Here is a 22173-nt window from a genome sequence, read left to right on the forward strand (position 1 = left end):
AAATAAATAAATAAATAAATAAATAAATAAATAAAAATTAAGGAAAAAAAACTGACAGAAGCTGCTATTTATATTATTATTGATAAAAATCAACATCAACTAAGTCACTTCATTGACCTAACTTAATATTGATCAAAATTGAGGAACTTTTGTAATTTCCTTTCCCTAATCATAAAAAGAAAACCATTTAACTTAACTAGGCAGTAGGCTATAAAAAAGAAATTCTGTGAATTTTACTACAGCCAAATTCTGCTACTTAGGGTCACTTCTGGGACTCAGCTATCTCAATACTTGAAGTGGGATAGGGTAGCCAACTGGGAGATATGATGGTATAGTTGTGTCCCAGCCTTGGAGTATAAGTCCGTAGCAGCCTGTTTTCCTAAGCTAAACCTGGTCTTTATATTTTTTTGAAAAATTATTTTTTATTTATATTAGTACATATTTGCAACACAGAATGATTACATTCATCATGAGTTGATACATTTCAACAACCCATCTTCTTTTTATTTTCCTTCTTCCCTCACCCTCTATCCCTTGGTCCCCTTTCTTTTCCCAAAAGTCTTCTACTTTTTTTATGATTGAAAAGGTCTTTGTGTTTTTAGAATGTTTCTCTTTTTCAAAAAAAGTGGGAGACTATGCAACAGAAACAGTTAATAAACCAAAAGTTTAAAATATATTATCTGACTCTTTACAGAAAAAAAGGTTCCAACTCCTGTCTTGGAGATATCTGTGCATAGTCTGAATTAGCAGCAATCTTAGTAAAGGGCTGGCTTTTGGCCAGGCTCAAATAAAACATTTATTTGTTTTTAAAATTACTTAGGCTTTTTTTAATGGGCAGCAGTAGTTTTGATCTCTGTTTTCATTGTAATAGAAATAATAAAGGACTGAGACAGAATGTCCCGTTTAAATTTTTTAAGTAGCCTCTATTATCGGTTTGGTTTGGTTTGGTTTGGTTTGGTTTGGTTTGGTTTGGTTTGGTTTGGTTTGGTTTGCGGAACCGGGTATTGAACTCGGGTCCTTACACTTGCCAGGCAAGCACTTATTCTACTGAGCTATCTCCCCGGCCCAGCCTTTATTATCGTAATAGTGGAATTCTTTGTACGTGGTAATGAATATTGGAAATTTATAGAAATTCTCTCTACTTTCTGTTTATAAAATTATAATTTCAGGAAAATGGAAAAGCACCTGATGGACAGACAATAGCAGGGGAAGTAATGGGCCCACAGAGACCTAGATCAAACTCTGGAAGAGAACTAACTGATGAGGTAGAATTTGAGACTTGTTTATATTATTGTTATTAAAGAAATAAAATATAACAATTATAATGTAAGATTAGATAAAGTTCTGGAGGTGGATGGTGATTGAACAGCAGTGTGAATATAATTAATGACCCTGATGTATATAGTTAAAAATGGTTAAAATGGTAAATTTTGTGTTATGTATCATTTACCACAATTCAATATTTTCTTTATAATTAACATTTAGTATTTATTTATATGTATGGGGTACAATATGATTTGATACCTAATATAGTATTTAATAATCAAATAAGGATAATTCGCATTTCCATCTTTTTAAGCATTTATCATTTTCATGTTAGGAACCTTTGTACTGGTTATTTTAAAATATATAACAAATTGCAGCTAGGTCAAAAAATAATCATAAAATGAAGATTACCTTTATTTTAGGTTTTTATATATGTTGCATTTTGTAGCTCTGACTTAAACTTGCCCTTTCATGCAGTTATATACTAGAATAAATGCACATGTGTTGGTCAGCAAGGTATTTTTTCAAAACAATGTATTTTTTATAATTACTGTACTTTAGAAAGCAGCTTGCCAGTTCCTTGATTTATTATACATATTACCCTTACCCAGAAACTACATTCCTATGAATACACCCAAGCAAAATGAATACATGCACACAAAAATTGTGCAGATATTCATACCAGCATCATCCGTCATTGTCCAAAGTGGAAACAACTTAACTATGCATACAGATGAATGGATAATATTTCCATTCGTCTGTTAAAAGGAATGAAGTATTGATGTATGCTACAACATGGCTGAACCTTGAAGACAGCATGCTGAAAGAATCCAGACACGAAAATCTACATATTACATTATTAAATTTATATGAAATGCCTGAGAAGGGCAAATCCATGGACTGAAAGTAGATTAATAATTGCCTGAGGCCAGAAGGAGGGGGAAATGAAGTGTGACTGTTCTTGAGGTTTCCTGTTGGGATGATATAAATATTTAATTTGGTGCTAATGGTTACACAATTCTGAATGTCTTAAAAAGCACTGAATTATATTCTTTAAGTGCATTTTTGTGGTATGTAAGCTTTATCTCAATAAAAGTTAAAAATCATTTGTGCAGTATTGAATGTACAGTATCTAGAAAGTCCTTCAATTTTGAAGAACCTTGTAGACTCAGAAATATAGTTATGTACGTGTTATTTTTACCTCAGGAAATTTTAGCTAGTGTAATGATTAAGAACCTGGATACTGGAGAAGAAATACCTTTAAGTCTTGCTGAAGAGAAACTGCCAACAGGTATTAATCCTCTAACGCTACACATCATGAGAAGGACAAAGGAATATGTAAGGTATGGCCTAATGTTTTATCATGTACAGAATTTCAAGTAGTGAAGATTTCTGTTTATGAACTATTGCAATACCTAATTTAGATTTGGAATTAAAATAGTTAATATGTATATTCTTCAATTTGTTTTCTCTTACAGCTATACAATTACTTAGAGAAAATAGATAAATCTTAAACTCAGAGTATTAGTTTTCCTTTAAACATGGTTTATATTACACTACCAACAACATTAAAACATAACTGAGGCTAACAAGCCATGTGGAGCAAACACCCAATCTTCTGAAATCTTGCTTTTATAAGTGTTTGTACTGGTTTTGTAGGGACAGAAAACAGCTTTCAAGTAAGGTGATTGACTCTACTATAAAATATAGGTAAATACAAGGTGAAATTTCTAGAAATGTAAGAGCCTCTTTATTAAATATACTGTAGGTGTCTATGGTGAATAAGGAAGAAGACATTTGCTAGGTATTTTTTAACATGTCTATATAGTGCATTTTCCCAGCACAAAACTTTGTTTGTGATAGGTTTTTCATAAATTACTAAATTTCAATCACTTAAGTTTTTTTGTATTACCTTAAAATTTATTCTTCAGTCTTTAAAGCCATTAAATTCTCAGGAACATCATATAAGCTAAAATCAAATAAAGATTATTACTATAGTTCTTTTCTTACCCTGATTAGCTGATTATATAGTAAGAATAAAGAAATTTTTGAAAAGTAGCAGAAATTGTTTCCTTTAAAACAACTTTCCCTTCTTGTAGTAATGATGCAGCACAGTCAGATGATGAAGAGAAGTTACAGTCTCAGCCAACAGATACTGATGGTGGAAGATTAAAACAAAAAACGTAAGTTACAGTGCAGCATTTTTCTTTTTTCTTTTCTCTTTTGTTTTTTTGCTTTTTTGTTTTTTGAGATAAGGTCCCGTTATGTAGCCCAGGGTGGCCTCCAACTCACAGCAGTCATCCTGCCTCAGCTTCTCAGGTGCTGGGATTACAGGTGTACATCACCTCACCCAACAATATTATTTTACATTTGTAGTGTTTATTAGAAAAATATGAAGACTGCCATACTGTTTTAAATCTATGCTCTCTCTCTGGTTTATATGTTTGTTAATCACCACGCTTAGGCAGGCACAGGGGACCATGGTTAGATCCAATGAGGTATCTCACTGGCACCTTATTTATCTTTCTAAACTCAACTATGTGTGATTCTTCTGGACTACTCTAATTCATAGCAACTTTTCCTTTCTCAATTTCTGTAATACTTACAGTCCATACAGCTTACTTTTTCCCTCTATCATTATTAAACTATTTTCCAATCTAAAAAGTAAAAGAAGTACGTGTTAAACGATTAAACCATATGCTACAAAAGGATTTTCATCTTACTGTCTATTTCCCCCACAAATGTCTAACACAGTGGTAGGTATATAAATTGTACTTACTATACACAGTCACCTGATTGCCAGTAATTCAATCCAAAGCCCTACCTTGAATTCTGTACTTCAGTCTGATATATTTTCCTAGTGTGTATCAAAGGAAGCACTGAGAACTTTTAGAAATGATGTTCCCTCAGTGAAGGTAAGTGCTAACACCTCAGATTTTTGAAATTTGGCTTCCAAACACTGGCAGGTATCACAACCTGAGAATTACAAATTATTCAGGAGGGGGCTGGAGAGATGGCTCAGTGGTCTAAAGCACCTACTTAGAACAAGCTTGGCAAAGCATCAGGGACCGCGGTTCAATCCCCCAGCACCACATGCCAGCCAGTCCCGCCCCCTGGTGGGCTGAGCTGGCCACACACACACACCACTCTCTCTCTCTCTCTCTCTCTCTCTCTCTCTCTCTCTCTCTCTCTCTCTCTGTCTGTCTCTCTCTCTCTCTCAAATAAATAAAATAAAAAATAAAAAAATTAAAAAAAAAAAAAACAAATTATTCAGGAGAAGGATAAATATATGCAGGAGAGCTGCCACATAGTCCATGCATTAAAGTTCATTTTTCAAACAGAAAACCTCTTTAGGTTTATTCAGTCATTATCCTGACTTTGTACTTTGACGAAATCTGACCATCTAATATCTGAGAACAGAGCAAAATAGAAGCAGCAAACTGTAAGCATGTAAGTTGACATAAAATATCAGATCACATTCTTTTTGAAAGATATCAGTCAAAAATGATAAAAGGATTCATGCAACACAACTGTCTGTACAGCAGCACTTTCTCATGCCATGATAAACAGAACAGAGTCATGCTTGCACTGAAAGCTGAGGTAAAATGATGAGGCTGCTAATGGACAGAAGAGATTGACCCTGGTTTCTGGCTTCCCTGGATCCTGCCTCTGAACTTCAAAGACTGAAGGGAAAGCAATAACATGGCCCACTTGCAAACTTCTTGCAAGAGCATAAATTAAAGAACAGAAGAAATGGTAATAGTGACCCTGTACATCAAGGAAATAATCTGACCAAACATTAGCTGTCATTCTTTTCTTTTTTTAATATACTTTTTAAAGTTTCTAATACTAGGAGAAAATATCATACCATGTCTTTTAAATAGATTATAAGTCAAATATACAGTATGAATCTTAAAACAAAAATTAAGATTAAGCAATATTCAGAAAATTAAATACTAATTAATTAAAAATTAAATGTTTCAAAACAATTGAACTACGAAAAAGTTTTCATGATAGTAAAGAATTACTAAGAATAAAACATACGATAAATACTGGAATGACAAATAAATGACCAGCACTTCTAACAGTTTGAGGATAGGATATCACACAAAATTCTAGTGTGTCGTAGACATGAATAATGTCCGTAACACTTACTGGTGTCCAGGTGTCACTTGTGGGACTGAGCTACTGCTATTTCCTGGATATCCACCCTATAGACCCAGACAGAATCATGACCCATAGTGTGCAGGAGAAGTCCATTTGTAGAGTATGCTGATGGAAATATCTTGCTGCAGTATACAAAAGAATAACTGAAAGACTGCTTTTATATACCTCTTATTCTCCTGTGTTTAATTGTTTGCCCTATTTGGTGGATTCTTTCCATTCTCATTAATGGAGTTGTGGTCATTTTGCTTCCTTTCTAGAACATCTTTTAGTAGTCTGTGTAGGTTTGGCTTTGTCATCATGAAATTCTTAAGTTGTTCTTTGTCAGAAGTATTTCACTTCTCCATTATACTTAAAAGAGAGTTTTGCAGGGTATATCAGTCTGGGTTGCAATTTGTTTTCTTGCAAGACTTGAAGTACTTTGCTCCATGCTCTTCTTGCCTTGATGGTTTGTGAAAAGAAATCTGCCATTATCCTGATGGGGTTTCCTTTAAAAGTGATCTGTTTCTTTTCTTTAGCGGCTTTTAGTATACTGTTCCTGTGCTGAATTTCTGGGATCTTGATTATTATATGTCTGGGTGTGGTTTTAAATAGGTTGATGTTATTTGGAGTTCTATATGCTTCGGTTACTGAATGTCAGATTGTTGCCCCATATTTGGGAAATTTTCTGCTATTACTTCCATCCATATTCTTTTGGATGTTAGTTTTTGTTTTTTTGGTGCAACTGGGGATTGAACTCAGGCCCTTGCGCTCGCCAGAGAGGCACTTATTCCACTGAGCCATCTCCCCAGCCCCCATCCATATTCTTTTTATATCATTTGTATTGACTCCTTCCTTCTCATTGATGCCTATTAGTCTCACATTGTTCATCTTTGCATCATCTTGCAGGTATTGAATTATTTTTTCCTGCATCCTAGTTGTTTTTAAGAGATCTTTTTCACTAGCTGCAGTGGTGTCTTTAAGGTCTGAAAGTCTATTCTCTTTCCTTCAAATGGTTTTGCCAGCTTGTGATTGAGGTTTTAAATTCCTGTATATCACTTTGGATCTGCTTCATACATTGTTTCTTTCCTATATTGCTTATTCAAGGATTCTATCATTTTTATATTCTGCTCTATTTTTTTTATCAGTGTCTTCCTTTGAAGCACTTATTCTTTCACTATAGTTATTTCATTTTTTACTTCAGAAATTATTTCTTTTCTGATTTCCTCTATATCTTTCTGTAGTTGTTTCTTTACTTCAGACACTATTATTTCAGAAATTTCAGGTGTGTGATTTCTAATTTGTTCTATGCTAGTGTCTTCTGTATTTGTTCTGGGTGGGCTCGAGTCATGAGACTGTATTTTGTTCCTTCTCTTTGTCATTTTCTGCAGCACTGTCCTCTGACCATTGGTGTAGAACTTAGAGTTACTACCTTAGCACCAGGTCGGCTCTACCACGTTCAAACTCGTCCAAGTGGGTGTGGCTTGGATTTGGTTGCTGTGCTCCACTTCTTCCTGTTGCAGCCCTTGGAGGTGAACCCTCTGTGCCACTCTGGCAAGATGTTCTGTTCCTGAATCAGCTGGGTGGGTATTGCCTCTGGCCTCTTTGCAGGGAGTTTTGCTGCAGGTTCCACGCTGGACCTAGGCTCTGGGTCGAATCAGGATCCGGGTGGCCCCATGTCGTCTCACTCAGAACTAGTTAGCTGTCATTTAACAAGACATAGAAAAATGTGTTTTAGAAATAATCTCATCTAAAATAATTAAAACATTTTCTTGGCTTTTAAAATAAAAAATCTTTGAGGTTATAGGTAATAGAGACCTTATATTTAGAAATGGTTGTTTTATAATCTTTTGATTATCAAAAGTAATAACAAAATTGTATAAAATGGAATGTGAAAATTTCTTATAATCTCACCTCCAAAAATAATCTTGTAAAGTTTTTTTTATGTAATAGTTTGATGCATTGTAGAAGTTTTATTCTTTTTTAATCATTTATTTATTCATTTATTTATTTGGTACAGGGCTCACTATGCAGCTCAAACTCATAGTGATCGTTCTGTCTCAGCCTCCCCAGTGCAGGGATTATAGGCTTGCACCACCATGCCCAGTTTCAGTAGCTGGCATGTGGTACCAGGGTTTGGACCTGGGTTCTTCTGCTTGCCAGGCATGCACTTAGACTCCTGGGTGATCTCCCAGCCCCAAGAAGTTTTTTTTTTTCTTCTAAAACTGGGATTATCTTGTTTCATTTTTTATAAAATTTTATCGGCACATAGTTATAGTACATAATGAATAATAATTCAATTTGAAGAGTTGGTACATGTACATAACATATCTAAATTCTTTTTACGTCCCCTTCCTTCCTTCCATCTCTTGGTCCCACCATTTGCAAAAAAAAATCCTATTGCCTACATTTTATTTTGCTTTTAATTTATACTTTCTCTTATATGGGAAACCATATGATATTTATACTTTGGAAAAATCTTCATATCAGCACCAACAGCAAATATATTGAAGTCTTTCTATGCACCAGGCATGCGTGTTAGGTGCTGGTTACACAGCATTTAAGAAAACAATTCCAGTCTCTGCCCTCATACAGCTTCCAGATAAATGGAAGAGATAGACACTAATTGTGTCGTTACATAAATGAATCTAGGTACATTTATAGTGATCACTATAAAAAGAAAACTGGTATTTTGGCATATACAACAAGAAACTAGTCTTTTTGAGAATGAGGCATTTGATCTGAGACCTAAAAAGTGAATAGGAATTAGCCAGGGGAGGGGTGTTTCAGTTGTAAATAACTACAAGTGCAGAGGCTTTGAGTAAGAGTTTTAACACATTTAAAGAACTGAGATTTGTCTCAAATTTTCTTATATTCTCTAAGTTTTTAGCCATTTTTCTATTAAGGACATTTGTTTTCTACCTCTTACCTATTCTAACCACTAATAGTAGTCAGCCTCATATGCAGGTATAAATAGCATAGTAAAATTTTAAAACTGCTGCCTACAACATCTTGAGATCTCGTGAACTGGTAGAACTTTACACCTGACTTATACATTGTTTTGGTTTTAAATATCATGTACTGTGCTTAGTTTCTTATCTTAAAATATGAAATTTGAAGCTAACATCATTGAACAAAAATCATTAAATCCTATGAATGGAAGTTTGAAGTATATAGTTCTGTTACATTGTGCAAATACCCAAACTGAAGAGAAGGTTCAAATGATATTTTAGGCTAACAAAGCATTGCATTTTGTAAGTAAGTGCCTCTTCTTTTGCAAATTTTCATTTATATTAGTACATGTTTGCATTGCATAATCATTACATTCATTATAATGAGTTGGCATGTATATTTAACACATCTTAATTCTTTTTTACATTCCCATCCTGGCCCCTCCCTCAACCTCTCCATCTCTTGGTCTCCTTCCTTTCTGGAGAAATTCTCCCTAGTTCCTGTTATCTTTTTTAGATTTCAGGTATCTCATATAAGATAAACCATGCAATATTTAAGCTTCTGTGTCTGATTGCTTTCACCTAACTTTATGGTTTCTAATTTTTTGTGAATTCTTACCTAGCTGGCAGAATTTTTTCCCATGCTATTTCTCCACTATATTGGAACAAATAGACACTAATTGTGTAGTTACACAAATGAATCTAGATCCATTTATAGTGATCGCTATAAAAAGGAAATAAAAACTATTCCTGTTCAACACAGTACTGGAAACATTATCGAGAACAATCAGGTAAGAAAAAGAAAAAAAAGACATATCTAGATAGATAGATAGATAGATAGATAGATAGATAGATAGATATAGATATATATTATTCTCCATTCTATTGGTTGCTTCTCCATTCTATTGGTTGTATCTTTTGCTGTGCAGCTTTTTTATATTCATTTGTTGATGATTGATGGCATTTTTTTTTTTTGCTCCGAATGCCTTCAAGGCATGACTGGCTGGCTTGTGTTGTGGGGAACGAACCACAGCAACCTGAGCCTGACTGCTTTGTTGAAGCAGCCACTTAAAGAACTGAGCTAAGGGGCAGGCCCCCAAAGAACTGAGCTAGGGCCAGGCCCCCTTGATGGCATTTCTTGTGCAGTTTTTGTTGTTGTTGTTTGGTTTTGGGTTTCTTTTTATTTTTGCAGTACCAGGGATCAAATTCTGGGCCTTGTGCTTGCCGGGCAAGCACTTATTCAACTGAGCTATCACCCCAGCCCTTCTTGTACAATTTAGATTCTGTTCAGAAACTTCTTTTTTAAAATTTTTTTTTATTTTTATTTATTTGAGAGAGAGAGAGAGAGAGAGAGAGAGAGAGAGAGAGAGAGAGAGAGGGGTGTGTGTGTGTGGCCAGCTCAGCCCACCAGGGGGCGGGACTGGCTGGCATGTGGTGCTGGGGGATTGAACCGCGGTCCCTGATGCCTTGCCAAGCTTGTTCTAAGTAGGTGCTTTAGACCACTGAGCCATCTCTCCAGCCCCCTGTTCTGAAACTTCTTACCTGTACATATGTCTTCAAGAGTTTTACCTATATTATTTTAACTTCCAGAAGATTGTTTTATCTTCAACATCTAGATCTTTGAATCATTTTCATTTTATTTTAGTACAGGATGAGAAATTTGAACCTAAATCCAGTTTTCTGCCTATGGATATCAGTTTTCCCAGCACCATGTCCTTAAGAGGCTATCTTTCCTTCAGGATATGTTTTTGGCCCCTTTGACAAAGACCAGATGACTGAAAGAAATGTTTCCAAATCTTCAGTTTTGTTCCATTGGTTCACATGTCTGTTCTTGTGCCAGTGTCACTGCAGCTTTGTAATATAACTTCAAGTCTAGGATTGTGTTACTTTGCTCTGCTTTGCTCTTCTTGCCTGGAATTGCTTTTGGTATTCTCTCTTCTAAATCTATATGAATTCTAGGATTGTTTTCTCCAGTTCTGTAGTGAATACTGGTATTTTCATTTGAGTTGCATTAAATCTGTGTATCACCTTCCGAAATATGCCCATTTTGACAATGTTGGTTCTGCCCACCAAGGACAAGGGCATATGTTTCCATTTTCTGAAGTCCGCTTTGATCTCATTTTTCAGAGTACTATAGTTTTTGTTGAAGTGATCTTTCACTTCCTTGGTTAGGTCAATTTCTAACTATTTCTTTTTTTTTAAAGCCATTATGAATGGTGCTGTTTTCCTGACTTCTTTCTCAGTGGGTCCGTTATTCATGTATAGGCATCCTGTTGATTTTGGTGTGTTGAATTTGTATCCTGTACATTACCAAATTTGTTTAGTACTAGGAATCCTTTAGTGCATTTTTTTTCAGTCTTCTAAGTACAGAATCATGTCATCTGCAAATAAGGAAAGTTTGACTTATATTTTTTTTTCTTTTTTTACCTGATTGTTCTGGATAATGTTTCTAGTACTTTATTGAACAGGAATTATGATAGTGGACATTTTTTGTCTTGTTCCCAATTTTAGAGGGAAAGCTTTCAGCTTTTCCCCACTTAATATGGTTATTGGCAATAAGTTTGTCAAAAATAGCTTTTATCAGATTCAAAAGAGGTTCTTTTAAACCTATTTTCTTCATGGGCTTTTTTTAAAAAAATCATGAATTGATATTGGATTTTGTGAGAGGCCTTTTTTTAATCTGTTGAAATTATCATGTGATTTTTGTCCTGTTTGTGTGTTGTAGTATATTTGTTGATGTTCATATGTTGGAACACCTTCTCTGCATCTCTAGGATGAATTTTACTTGATCATGATATATAATCTTTTTGATGATTGTCTATTGTTTGCCCATATCTTGTTGAAGATTTTTTTCATCTGTGTTCATTGAAAAGATAAGACTGTAGTTTGATTTATTTTTTAGGAGGGGGGTCCTTGTCTTGTTTTAGAATTGGAATAATGTTAACTTTCAGGAATGACTTGGGGAGTACTCCTTGCCTCTCAGTTTTATTAAAGAGTTTGAGTAATGTTAACCTTAGATCTTGTCTGAAGTTCTGGTAGAATCCAGCTATGAATCGCATCTGATCCTGGAGATAGATAGATAGATAGATAGATAGATACATACATACATACATACATACATACACGCTTTAATTTTATTCCCTGTTATTGGACTATTCAGGGTTTTTATTATCTTCTTGGTTCAGTTCTGGTAGTGCATATGTATCTAGAAATGACTATTTCTTCAGGGTTCTTCAATATATTAGAATACAGGTTTTCAAAGTAGTTGCTAACGGCCGGGGAGATAGCTCAGTAGAATAAGCGCTTGCCTGGCAAGCTCAGGGTCCTAAGTTCAATCCCTGGTACAGCAAAAAAAAAAGTCGCTAATAATCTGGATTTTGCCAGTATCTTTGGTGATTTCCTATTTTTCATTTATATTTTCATTGGGGTGGGTCTTATTTTGGTAAGATTGGGTAATGATTTGTCTTTGCTTCATTGATTCATTGGTTCTTTATATTTATACTCTCAACTTCATTAATTTTTTGCTCTGATCTTTACAATTTACTTCCTTATACTATCTTTAGATTTGGATTGTTCTTGTTTCTATAGTAACTTGAAATTCATCATTAGGTTACTTACTTGGAATCAAGTCTTTTTCTGATGTAAGCATTTATAGCTTTAAATTCCCTATTAAGACTGCTTTCATTATGTTCTTTTAAGTTCTGATATCTTTTACTGGCTTTATGCTTTGATTCTAGGAGCCATCTAATGTCTTCCTTGAATACTTCTGTGACCCACTAATTATGAGAAGAGTATATTGGTTCATTTACATGTGCTTGCATATTTTCTCTGGTTTCTTTTGCCTTTGATTTCTAGTTTCATTGCACTGTGATCTAATAATATGCATGGGATAATTTTTATTCTTTTTCATTTGCGTATGTGGTCTGCTTTGGAAAAAGTTCTGTGTCCTGCTAAGAAGAAAGCATATTCTGTTCTCAGACAGAATACTCCATATGTATTTATTGAGTCAGTTTGTTTCTACTTTAATATTTCTTTGTGGAGTTTTTTGGTTTTTGTTTGGTCTAGTTTATATCTCAGTTTGTGGCTGTGGCACATTGAGGTCCCCCAGTATAATTGTGTTGATGTCTGTGTGATCTTTTATGTCAAGTAGTGTTTGTGTTATGAATTGGGCTTGCCCCCTTTTGGTGCATACATATTGATAACTTTTATGTTTTCCTGTTGAATTATTTTCTTAAGCAATGTGTAGTAGTGAGCTACTGTGTCTTTTCTCACAGGTTTAGCATGAAGTTTACTTTGTCTGATAGTCAAATTGCTGTAGTCCTGTTTGTTTTACTGTTCTCCTTGTATAGAACATTGTTTTTTATCCTTTGGTTTTTCAATCTATGCATTTCTTTATATTTAAGTGTGTTTCTTTCATACAGCATACTGTTGAGGTTTATTTTGTGATCCATTCTGCCAACCTATGTCTTTTGATTGGTGAATTAGGGCCATTCACATTGAAAAGTATGCCTGAAGGGTATTACCTTGTTCTTTTCAATACATTATTTTCCAGTTACTGATTGCTCTATTTTTCCCTTCTGCTTAGTTGCTCATGCTGCCCTATGTATTGATTCTACTAGACATTTTGATATTGTTGGCTTCATTGTCTCTAGAATATCTCTTAGAATCTTTTGGAGTGCTGGTTTATTGCTCATGAATTTCTTAAAGTGTTCTGTATGGTAGGAAGATCTTATTTCTACATCAATTTTGAAAAATAGTTTTGCAAGAAATAACAGTCTGGGTTGGAAGTCGTTTTATTTTAAGGCTTGAAAACAGTCTACTCTAGGCTGTATTGACCCAGACTAAAAAGTCCCTTGTAATTGTAGTGTGTGTACCTTTATAAATGATTTACATAATACTTTTAAGAGCTTTGTGTTTTCTTTTTTTTTTCATTTCATGTATTTGGTACAGGGTTTCACTATGCAGCTCATACTCATTGAGGTCCTCCTGTTTTAAGCCTCCCCTGAGCTGGGATTACAAGCCTTCACCACCACACATGGTTTTGCTTTTATTTCTATAAACAGGATTTTATGCCATATGTGAAGTCTTCTGATTTTTCACTAATTCGAGTTCATGTTTAATTATTTAATTTTGAATCATCTAGCATCCTTTGGATCAATTTTTTTATATCTTCTCATTGTTTTAAAAGTATTTCTAAGTATATAGTCACTAGCATCAGTCCTGTCTTCAAGTGTTGCTCTGTCCTCACTATACGCCACTTCTGTTGACCATAAAGTAAGTGAGTGAGTGAATGAGTTCTTCCTTTGGTACAGGATCTCACTGCACATCTCAGACTCAGAGATCCTCTTGTCTCAGCCTCCCCAGTGCTGGGATTACAGGCATGCTCAGCACCCAGACCATTATGTCATGCAGTACTGGGGATCAAACCTGGGTCCTTGCGCTTGCCAAGCAGACACTTAGATCACCAAGCTATCTCCCCAGCCTAGAGTACTTTCAGTAAGTAAAATTTTTCTCCTATATTTGTGTTTGGGACGTTTTTATGAACTCCAGTTTCTTGCTAAACTGCTCATTTGTGTTTTGTATCACTTTATTTAGCTCTGCTAGCTTTTGATAGTATCTTTTATGAACTCACTGTTTTGTTTTAAGCCCATTATCTGTCTGGTTATATCTTCTGTGAGTTCCTTGAGCACTTGGTTAACCTGGTTTTTATCTCCTCTTATCATTTCAAGTATTTTAGTTGTACTGCTTTTGATTTCATCCCCTTTGCCCTGTGGATCAGCTTCACTGGAGTTGGGGTTTTGGTTGGAGGCATTATGTTTCCTTGGCCTCTCATCATTCTGTTGTGGATAGAAAGACGTGTGTGTGTGTGTGTGTGTGTGTGTGCACGGACTTGCATTTATGGGTGCGCATACACTGAGATTTGGGGGTCAATTATATTGGAAAGGCATCATTACCAGTATGCATATCTAATCATTTAGTGTCTGGTTTTCAGTAATACACTCTGAGCATGACTAATTATAGGCCTTTGCCTCTGTCTCAAGTTCCAACCACCTCTATTAATTTGGGAGGTAAAGGTACTGTATAATTGGCCCAGCACTCAGTTCTCTGAAAATGAGCCGTAGTATTGTTTATGACACAAAGACAATGCAAGTATTGGAATGCAGAGAAAACCCATTAATGGCAACAACTATACCACCCTGACAGTAGCAAAATTAGCAACAATAATAGAGTAATAAACCAACTGGATATTTCTTAATTTATATGTTTTTTTATTTTTTATTAATTTTATCGAGAAACAAATGGCAATGAGACAGTTTCAAAAGTGATTAGTAGGACAGTTTCAATCATGAATGCATTGCATATTGTTGTCTTCATAGTGGTTATTCATTGTACAAGATGCAGAAATGATATCCTGTCTAAATACTATTAGTATAAATCTTTCTTCTCATTCAATTAGGAGAAAGTAGCTATATGTCTATCCTAACTATTTTGTATATACAGATACAAAATGGTCCTTCATCTGTATCGCCTTTTTTTGTTTCGTTTTGTCAGAAATGAGTATTCTATTGCTATTTAAATATTGTAGGTGCGTGAATCCTGTAACTCAGTTGTGTCCCAAATTTTCTAATTGAGGAGATTATGGGGCCACAGAGGAAAGTAATCAATGATGTAGAATGTGCCTAAGGAGAGTCACATGAAGAGAAAACATTCTCTCAGGCTTTCACAGAGAGCACATTGGCCAAGCAATGGCCGTGACTCATCCACATGGCTGACACTGACAAAGGATCTACAAACTGTGTACAGGATTTCACTCTAAATCCTGAGGGGATTTTATTGACCTTGTCAGATACAAAAGTTACATTTCTTGTTATATAGGTCTTGCTTTATCTTGGTCTTAAACATCCAGCAGAAAAATATAGAAACAAGGTATAAAAAGTAAAGCCATATTAATATGCTGAGCTGTAAAAGGCTCAAGTCAACCACTTCTGACATTGCCAGTCCTACGGATAACCCACTACTATTATGGACTACTGAACTATATTGGATTACTTTACCCACTGGATATTGACATACCATAAGAACCAGTATTTTACCATCCCTAACCATAGTAAGGAAATCTGTAATTATAGTTTAAGGAAAACACTAGCACAGACTACTAAATGTAAGAACTATACCTCCACTAACAATAGAGAAGAATTCAACAGTAATGTTAGAGTTTACCATCTAAAGATTAAGAAAGCTTAATGATTATACTGGTAGAGACAAAGGCAATGGGGAAGGAGAGAATTAAAGAAATAAAATTTGAAAATTAAGTAAAAGATCAAGAAAGAAAAGTAAGATAAAGGTTCCTGTTAAACAGTTAAAGGAAACAAATACAATTAGATTAAAAAGTAACAGGAACAAAAAGGAAAAAAATAGCAAAATAAAGAATAAAATAGAAAAAAAATAAAAGGAAGTGGAAAAATACCTAAACCTCAAATTATATCCTCTTTAATTATTGTTTATTGATAAGGTCTCTTTTTAAGAACTTTCTAAAACAGTATTATCAACCTATTTCTCACCACATATTCATGGCCTCACCCAATCCTCTCCAAACAGATTAGCTAGAGATGGAGCCCAGGTGTGTGAAATTTAAACCCTCTTCTCCCCACCTGTCTTCTGCCAGTTAGTATATTATCCAACATGAAAGCTGATTTCTACAATATATGATACTATAACTATGAAATTGCCTACATTTTCTTCTTAGAAAACTAACTGGAATATATTTATTCCATAGGAAAAGGGACTTAGGGATTCAAACACCTATTTCTGTAAAGCAAAAGTTATTCATAAATGACGCACGTTACGAGTCACATCTTTATTTTATGGAAAAAAGTAAAGAAAATTTTCATAACAGAATATTAGGAAAATAACAATAGTTAATATACTGAGTATTGTTATCTTTAAAGTAGTTAATCAGAGTACAAGATATGGGCTTAAAAATTCTACAAATGATGTTAGCACAGACCTTTTCAGTGAACTAAGAGAAACTACTAGCATCACTGTCTTGTATTTTGTTTTTGTCATTTTCCCTTCCTTTTCCCTTTCCCCAACGCTTGTTCCTACTTCCTTTTGAACAATTTCTTCCCATCACATTATCTTTTGTACATTTTAGACCTTATTTACTATTTTAGTTTCTCACTGCAGAGAGACAATGAGATGTTTACATATGTGAATCTGATTTATTTCACTTATGCGTATGGCCTTCGATTGCATCCATTTACGTATAAAAGTCTCAAGATTATCCTTCCTTATGGCTGACTAATATTCCATTGTAGGAAAACACATCTTTTTTATCTGTTCCTTGGTTAATGGGCATTTGAGTTGATTCCAAGATTTAGCTATTACAAATTGACCAGTCACGTCTTTTAATATTGTTTATATGTAGATTATTACGCTTTAACAGTTAGCTAATACAATTTTAAAATATTTTTATTAAGGACTCAATTAAAGAAGTTCCTTGGAAAATCAGTGAAGAGAGCAAAGCACCTTGCTGAGGAATATGGTGAACGTGCTATAAATAAAGTTAAAAGTGTAAGAGATGAAGGTAAATAAAATAAAAATATTTTAACTGAATTTTCAACAAATGTATAGTTATCTAAATTTAGCCTATAGTTTACAAGAAACATTCCATTTTATTCATTTATGCCTCTATAACTAATATCTTGATTGTTATAGTAAATCATAATTTGCTTAATTTTATGAGTACAAAAATGAATTTATGTGTCTTACAAATACGAATTTGTAAATATTTTGTGATTATGACAGCCTACAAGGATTGTTTCATAGCTATAAATTAGTTTTATGATTATTTTAGTTTTTGTAACTATTTTCTAGATTAGGTAAATTCTGTAAGTTTGTAAACATGTTAATCACCTGTGCCTTTGTCATTATTATACTGATTTTTTAAATTTTAATGAGCACTTATATATTATTTTTTCTGTTCCAGACTCTGTTCTAAGCATTTTTACCTGTATTCATTTAATTCTATACAACACCTATGTGGTACCATCATTATGCCCATTATGCCCATGAGAAAATAGAGGTATATTAAGTTTGACTAACTTGCCCGTGGTCACACAGATAACAACAGGAGTTGATTTGAACCCACAAAGCTGTATGCTCTTAATATGATATAGAGTAATAGACAAAATTTGATTATTTAATGAAATTTCTTGGTATGTGAAAATATAGTAGCTATCTCTATATAGGTGGTAATAATTTCTGTTGCTTTACTCTTAGTGTTTCACACTGATCAAGATGATCCTTCATCAAGTGATGATGAAGGAATGCCCTATACAAGACCAGTTAAATTCAAAGCAGCACATGGTTTTAAAGGACCTTATGATTTTGATCAGATCAAAGTGGTGCAAGATCTTAGTGGGGAACATATGGTAAGTAATATTTTAGGATTCAAGCTTCTTCAGAGAAATATGTTAGCTCCTATAAAACTGATCTCTACTTATGTATATATTTTTGCTAGCCTGATTCAAGAAGTGTAAAATTATATTAATATAGTATAATGAATCTATAAACATCATATTTTCTTATTTTTGTTACAAAATACATGACATCTACAACTTAAAGGTGGAGAGGTTCATTTTGGTTCGTGGCTACAGTCCCTGGTCATTTGGCTGTAAAGCAGAATCACCATGGTCAAATAGCATGGCAAATGGAAGCTGTTCAGTCCATTCTGGCCAGGAAGCAGAGAAACAAGGGAGGAGCCAGGGAGCAAAATGCAGATCACACCCCCCCAGTGACACAACTCCAACCAGGCTCCACTCCTGACAGCAAATCAGCTGTGAAAACATCAGTGGATTAATCGAGCCACTGATGAGTATAGCACCACTGTGATACAGTCACCTTCCAAAAGCCCCATCTCTGAGTGAATACCAGTTTTGGGATCAGATCTCAATCATAGCAGTAATAATATAGAATATATTTCTGAGCTGTTTTCAAGAAGTAGTAATTCAAGTCCTTAAATTTTAGGTTTCTATAATTAAGAAAGCTTTGCAGAGTTACCAAAGTCTAAACCAGTTAAATTATATGGTGGTCTGTCGCTTTGAAAAATGTTTAATATGTTCCCTATTGTAATAATTTAAACAAATATTTCAAAACCCAATATATTTTAAAGTAAGACAGCTAAAACAAGGGGATAAGTAGCAGTTTGTGTTCTTTGTCAGAATTCAAATGAAGCAACACAGATGAAAGTACACAAGTTGTATTATAGTTGTTCTCTGAAAAATGTGGGAACATAGGAAAAGTAGCAGTAAAACTCAGAAGTGGACCATGATTTTGTCAGCTTGATCTGGTCAGATTTTAAGTCTAAAAGTTGATTTAGCTAGAAGGAAACAGCCATAAACATTAGTGGGCATCCAGTTTAGAATTTGAGTTTTGGTGCTTATCATGTACATATATGGTTGTAGTACTAAGGAACCTGATGATTTTTCTCATCCTTTATGGGGCCTCCTCATTATATCCTCTTTATATAAAATCTCATTGCAGTAAACTCTGAATGGCAATCTTTTGCTACATATGAATTTTGTAGGAATGAATGTTAGTCTAATAAATGAGCTATTGTTTCTAACTTAAATAAGCTTTTTGATACACCTGAACGTGTGTCACAGTAGGATTTATTCTTCAATCCCCCTTCCAACACACACTTTCCCATTGTTTCAGTGTCTAGAGATCCTAGCCCTGTACCATAGAGTCTTGTTTCTAGGGAGAAGTATGAGAAGAGACCACACCATTCTGATACTTCCTAGTGTCCAGTGCCATGAGAGTCATGGTGAGGGTGGCCCTTGTTCTTTCCCAGAAATGGTTAAGGATTGTTAGTGTTAAGCTGAGGGCTCTTTCTTCCCCCTTCATTTCAGCTAGGTGACAGAAATCCCACACTACGGTTGTATTTCTCTTCTTATGTTTTCTGGCAACCTCAGGTCTTTCATTTCATTAATGTATAGGATAATTTGAGGTCTTGAACTTGCTAGTTTAAATTATAGTAAAGTAGCTGGGTGTGGTAGTACACACCTGTAATGCTAGCACTCCGGAGATGAGGCAGGAGGATCATTGTGAGTTCTAGGCCAGCCAGGGCTACAAAAGGAGTTCCAAGTCAGCCTGAACTACATAGTGAGACCCTGTCTCAAAAAGACAAAAAGTAGACTGGGCATGGTGATGTGCACCTGTAATCCCAGCACTTGGGAGGCTGTAAACAGAAGGATCACTTTAAGTCTGATCTACATAGTGAGACCCTGTAGACTCTGTACTAAATACATAAAAAAAAATCAAGGGGCAGCCAAATACTCAGTGGATTAAAGTGCCTGCAAGCAGGCACAGGGGTCAGGGGTTCAATCCCCGGGCCTGCTGTGCTGGCCCTGCCCCCAGGGTGCACTGAGACAGCAATTGAGACTGGGTGTGGTGGTGCACATCTATCCCAGCTCTTGGGAGGCTGTAAACAGAAGAATCATTATTAGTCTGATCTAGTAGTGAGACCCTGAACACCCTGTAGGCCCTTCCCCAAAAATACAAAAAAAAAAATCAAAAAGACAAAAAATAAATAAATAAAAATAAACTACAGTAAACTGTAAGTATCTTATTTAGTAGTATTATAATGCCATTGAACTTCTAGTGATAAAGCAGTGCAAATAATGAGCATTATCTTAGTCTTTATTATTTAGCATAATTTTATTTATTTTTTAATTAATTTTATTGAGAAAGAAATAGCAATGAGACAGTTTCAAAACAGGTTAGTAGGACAGTTACAATAATTGATACATTGCATATTGTTGTCTTTGTAGTAGGTACTCATAGTACAAGATGTAGACATGATATCTTGTCGAAACACTATTAGTACAAATCTTTCTTCTCATTGAACTAAGGGAAAGTAGCTCTTAGTAGTAGTATATCCATCCTATTTTGTATATACAGATATATTTTTTTTCACTACAAAATGGTCCTTCACTTATATCCTCCTTTTTTGTTTAGTTTTGCAAGAGATGAGTGTTCTGTTGCAATTCAAATATTATAGGTGCATGAATTCTGCAAAATAATCCAATATAGTCCAGTAGTCTATATTAGTGGTGGGTTATCTGCAGAACTGGCGATGTCAGAAGTTGTTGACTTGCATTTAGCATAATTTTAAAGTTTGGCTTACTGTCTCTAAACTTTTAAGAGTAATACCTTTGAGCTTTCTTTTGTTTTTATAGGGAGCTGTTTGGACCATGAAATTTTCTCACTGTGGCCGATTACTTGCCTCAGCTGGACAAGATAATGTAGTGAGAATATGGGCTTTAAAACATGCTTTTGACTATTTCAACAATATGCGAATGAAATATAATACTGAAGGTATTTTTGAATTTTTACACTAAGTATAATCCAGGTTGAGAATCCTTAATCCCAAATTCAGAATGCTATGTAATCTGAAATTTGTTGAACATTATAAGTATGTTGCTCAAAAAGTTTTAAAGAATTTTAGGCTTTGGATTTTTAGATGGGGATATTTAACTGGTAAAAGCTATACAAATATTCCCTAAATCCAAGAAACTCTAAAATGTGATGAGATACGGAGCCTAAGTACCCTCCTTATCTGGCAGTTTCTGGAAGTAAACACTAATAAGTATAATAGCCAATACTAAAATGACAAGTGAAGAGCAAAAAGCCTCTAAACTCAATGTAAAGTATTATTCCTTTTAAAGTCTAGTGCATAGTTTGCTTCATCAACCACTGAAAATGTCATTTAGTCTTTTTAGCAATCTTTATTTCTGTCCAGGCTAAATGAAAGATCTTTTTAAGCTAGAAAAAGAATGAGAATATATACAAACACAGTTAGTAAAGAATGATTAAGAAAATAGTCTTGCAAAGCAAAGTCAAATGTCACTATAACAAAGAGATACATGAGAAAATATTAAGTGGCATCAAAAAACCTCAGAATATTATGTATATAAACACTGATTATTCTTATGTAAGAATATTTCTGTTTGGAATTATCAGGAAAGTATATAAAATTGATGTAAATTGGAGCTATAAGTTTAAGGGATTCTTTTTGTAATTATTATTTGTGTAATACATTTTCTCCACAAACTGTTCTCCTCACAATCACCTAAATCTGGAAAGACAACATTTTAAGGGATTTGGAGAAAGGAGAACACAGATAGCCAAGGTAACAATATAGAATACAGAACACCAGTTTGCACAACACACAAGTTCTGAGAGATTCACTTACTTGGCATGCTAGGCACTCTGTTTTTTTGAAAACCCCTGTTAATTTATTTCTGTATTATTTTGTAACATATAATTGAAAATGATGATGAATTTGACAAAAAGTTAGACTGTGTTCACTATGCAGTGAGTTTTTTTAGATTTAGCTGTTTTTCACTTCTTTTATTGCCTTGCCTGGAGCAATAGAACTATTTAAGTGGCCTTTGAGACATAACACTACCCAGACCTTTTCTTGCCCTTTATTGTTCTTGCTACTTGTTATTGTCAGTGTGAATGTGTTCATTATGAATACTGTGAATTTAACAGCATTTTGATCAGTCAAATGGTTAATTCATTTCATAAGAATGTTATTTTAAAATGACAAAAACAGGTCTGGGAGTGTATTTCAATGGCAGAGTGCTTGCCTAGCATGCATGAGGCCTTGGGTTCAATCTCTGGCATCATACACAAAAAAGACGCAAACAAATATTATGGGACTATATTTGTTTAGAAAATGCATTTTTCCATAATGTCATGTTCTCTGACTGTTAATTAGGAATTACTGTGTGATTTCTGAATA

General features: G+C 34.5%; 1 protein-coding gene across 1 annotated transcript in view; it reads left to right on the plus strand.

The window, feature by feature from the left end:
* Wdr44 (WD repeat domain 44) overlaps positions 1-22173 on the plus strand; it is a 101565-nt gene that overhangs the window by 45864 nt on the left and 33528 nt on the right. Inside the window, 6 exon segments of the mRNA XM_004645685.2 lie at positions 1170-1265; positions 2473-2609; positions 3366-3449; positions 16841-16947; positions 17643-17794; positions 20603-20741. Coding sequence (XP_004645742.1) covers positions 1170-1265; positions 2473-2609; positions 3366-3449; positions 16841-16947; positions 17643-17794; positions 20603-20741 — 715 coding nt within the window.

This window comes from Octodon degus, unplaced genomic scaffold (genome assembly GCF_000260255.1).
Source record: "Octodon degus isolate 3935 unplaced genomic scaffold, OctDeg1.0 scaffold00236, whole genome shotgun sequence".
NCBI lineage: Eukaryota > Metazoa > Chordata > Mammalia > Rodentia > Octodontidae > Octodon > Octodon degus.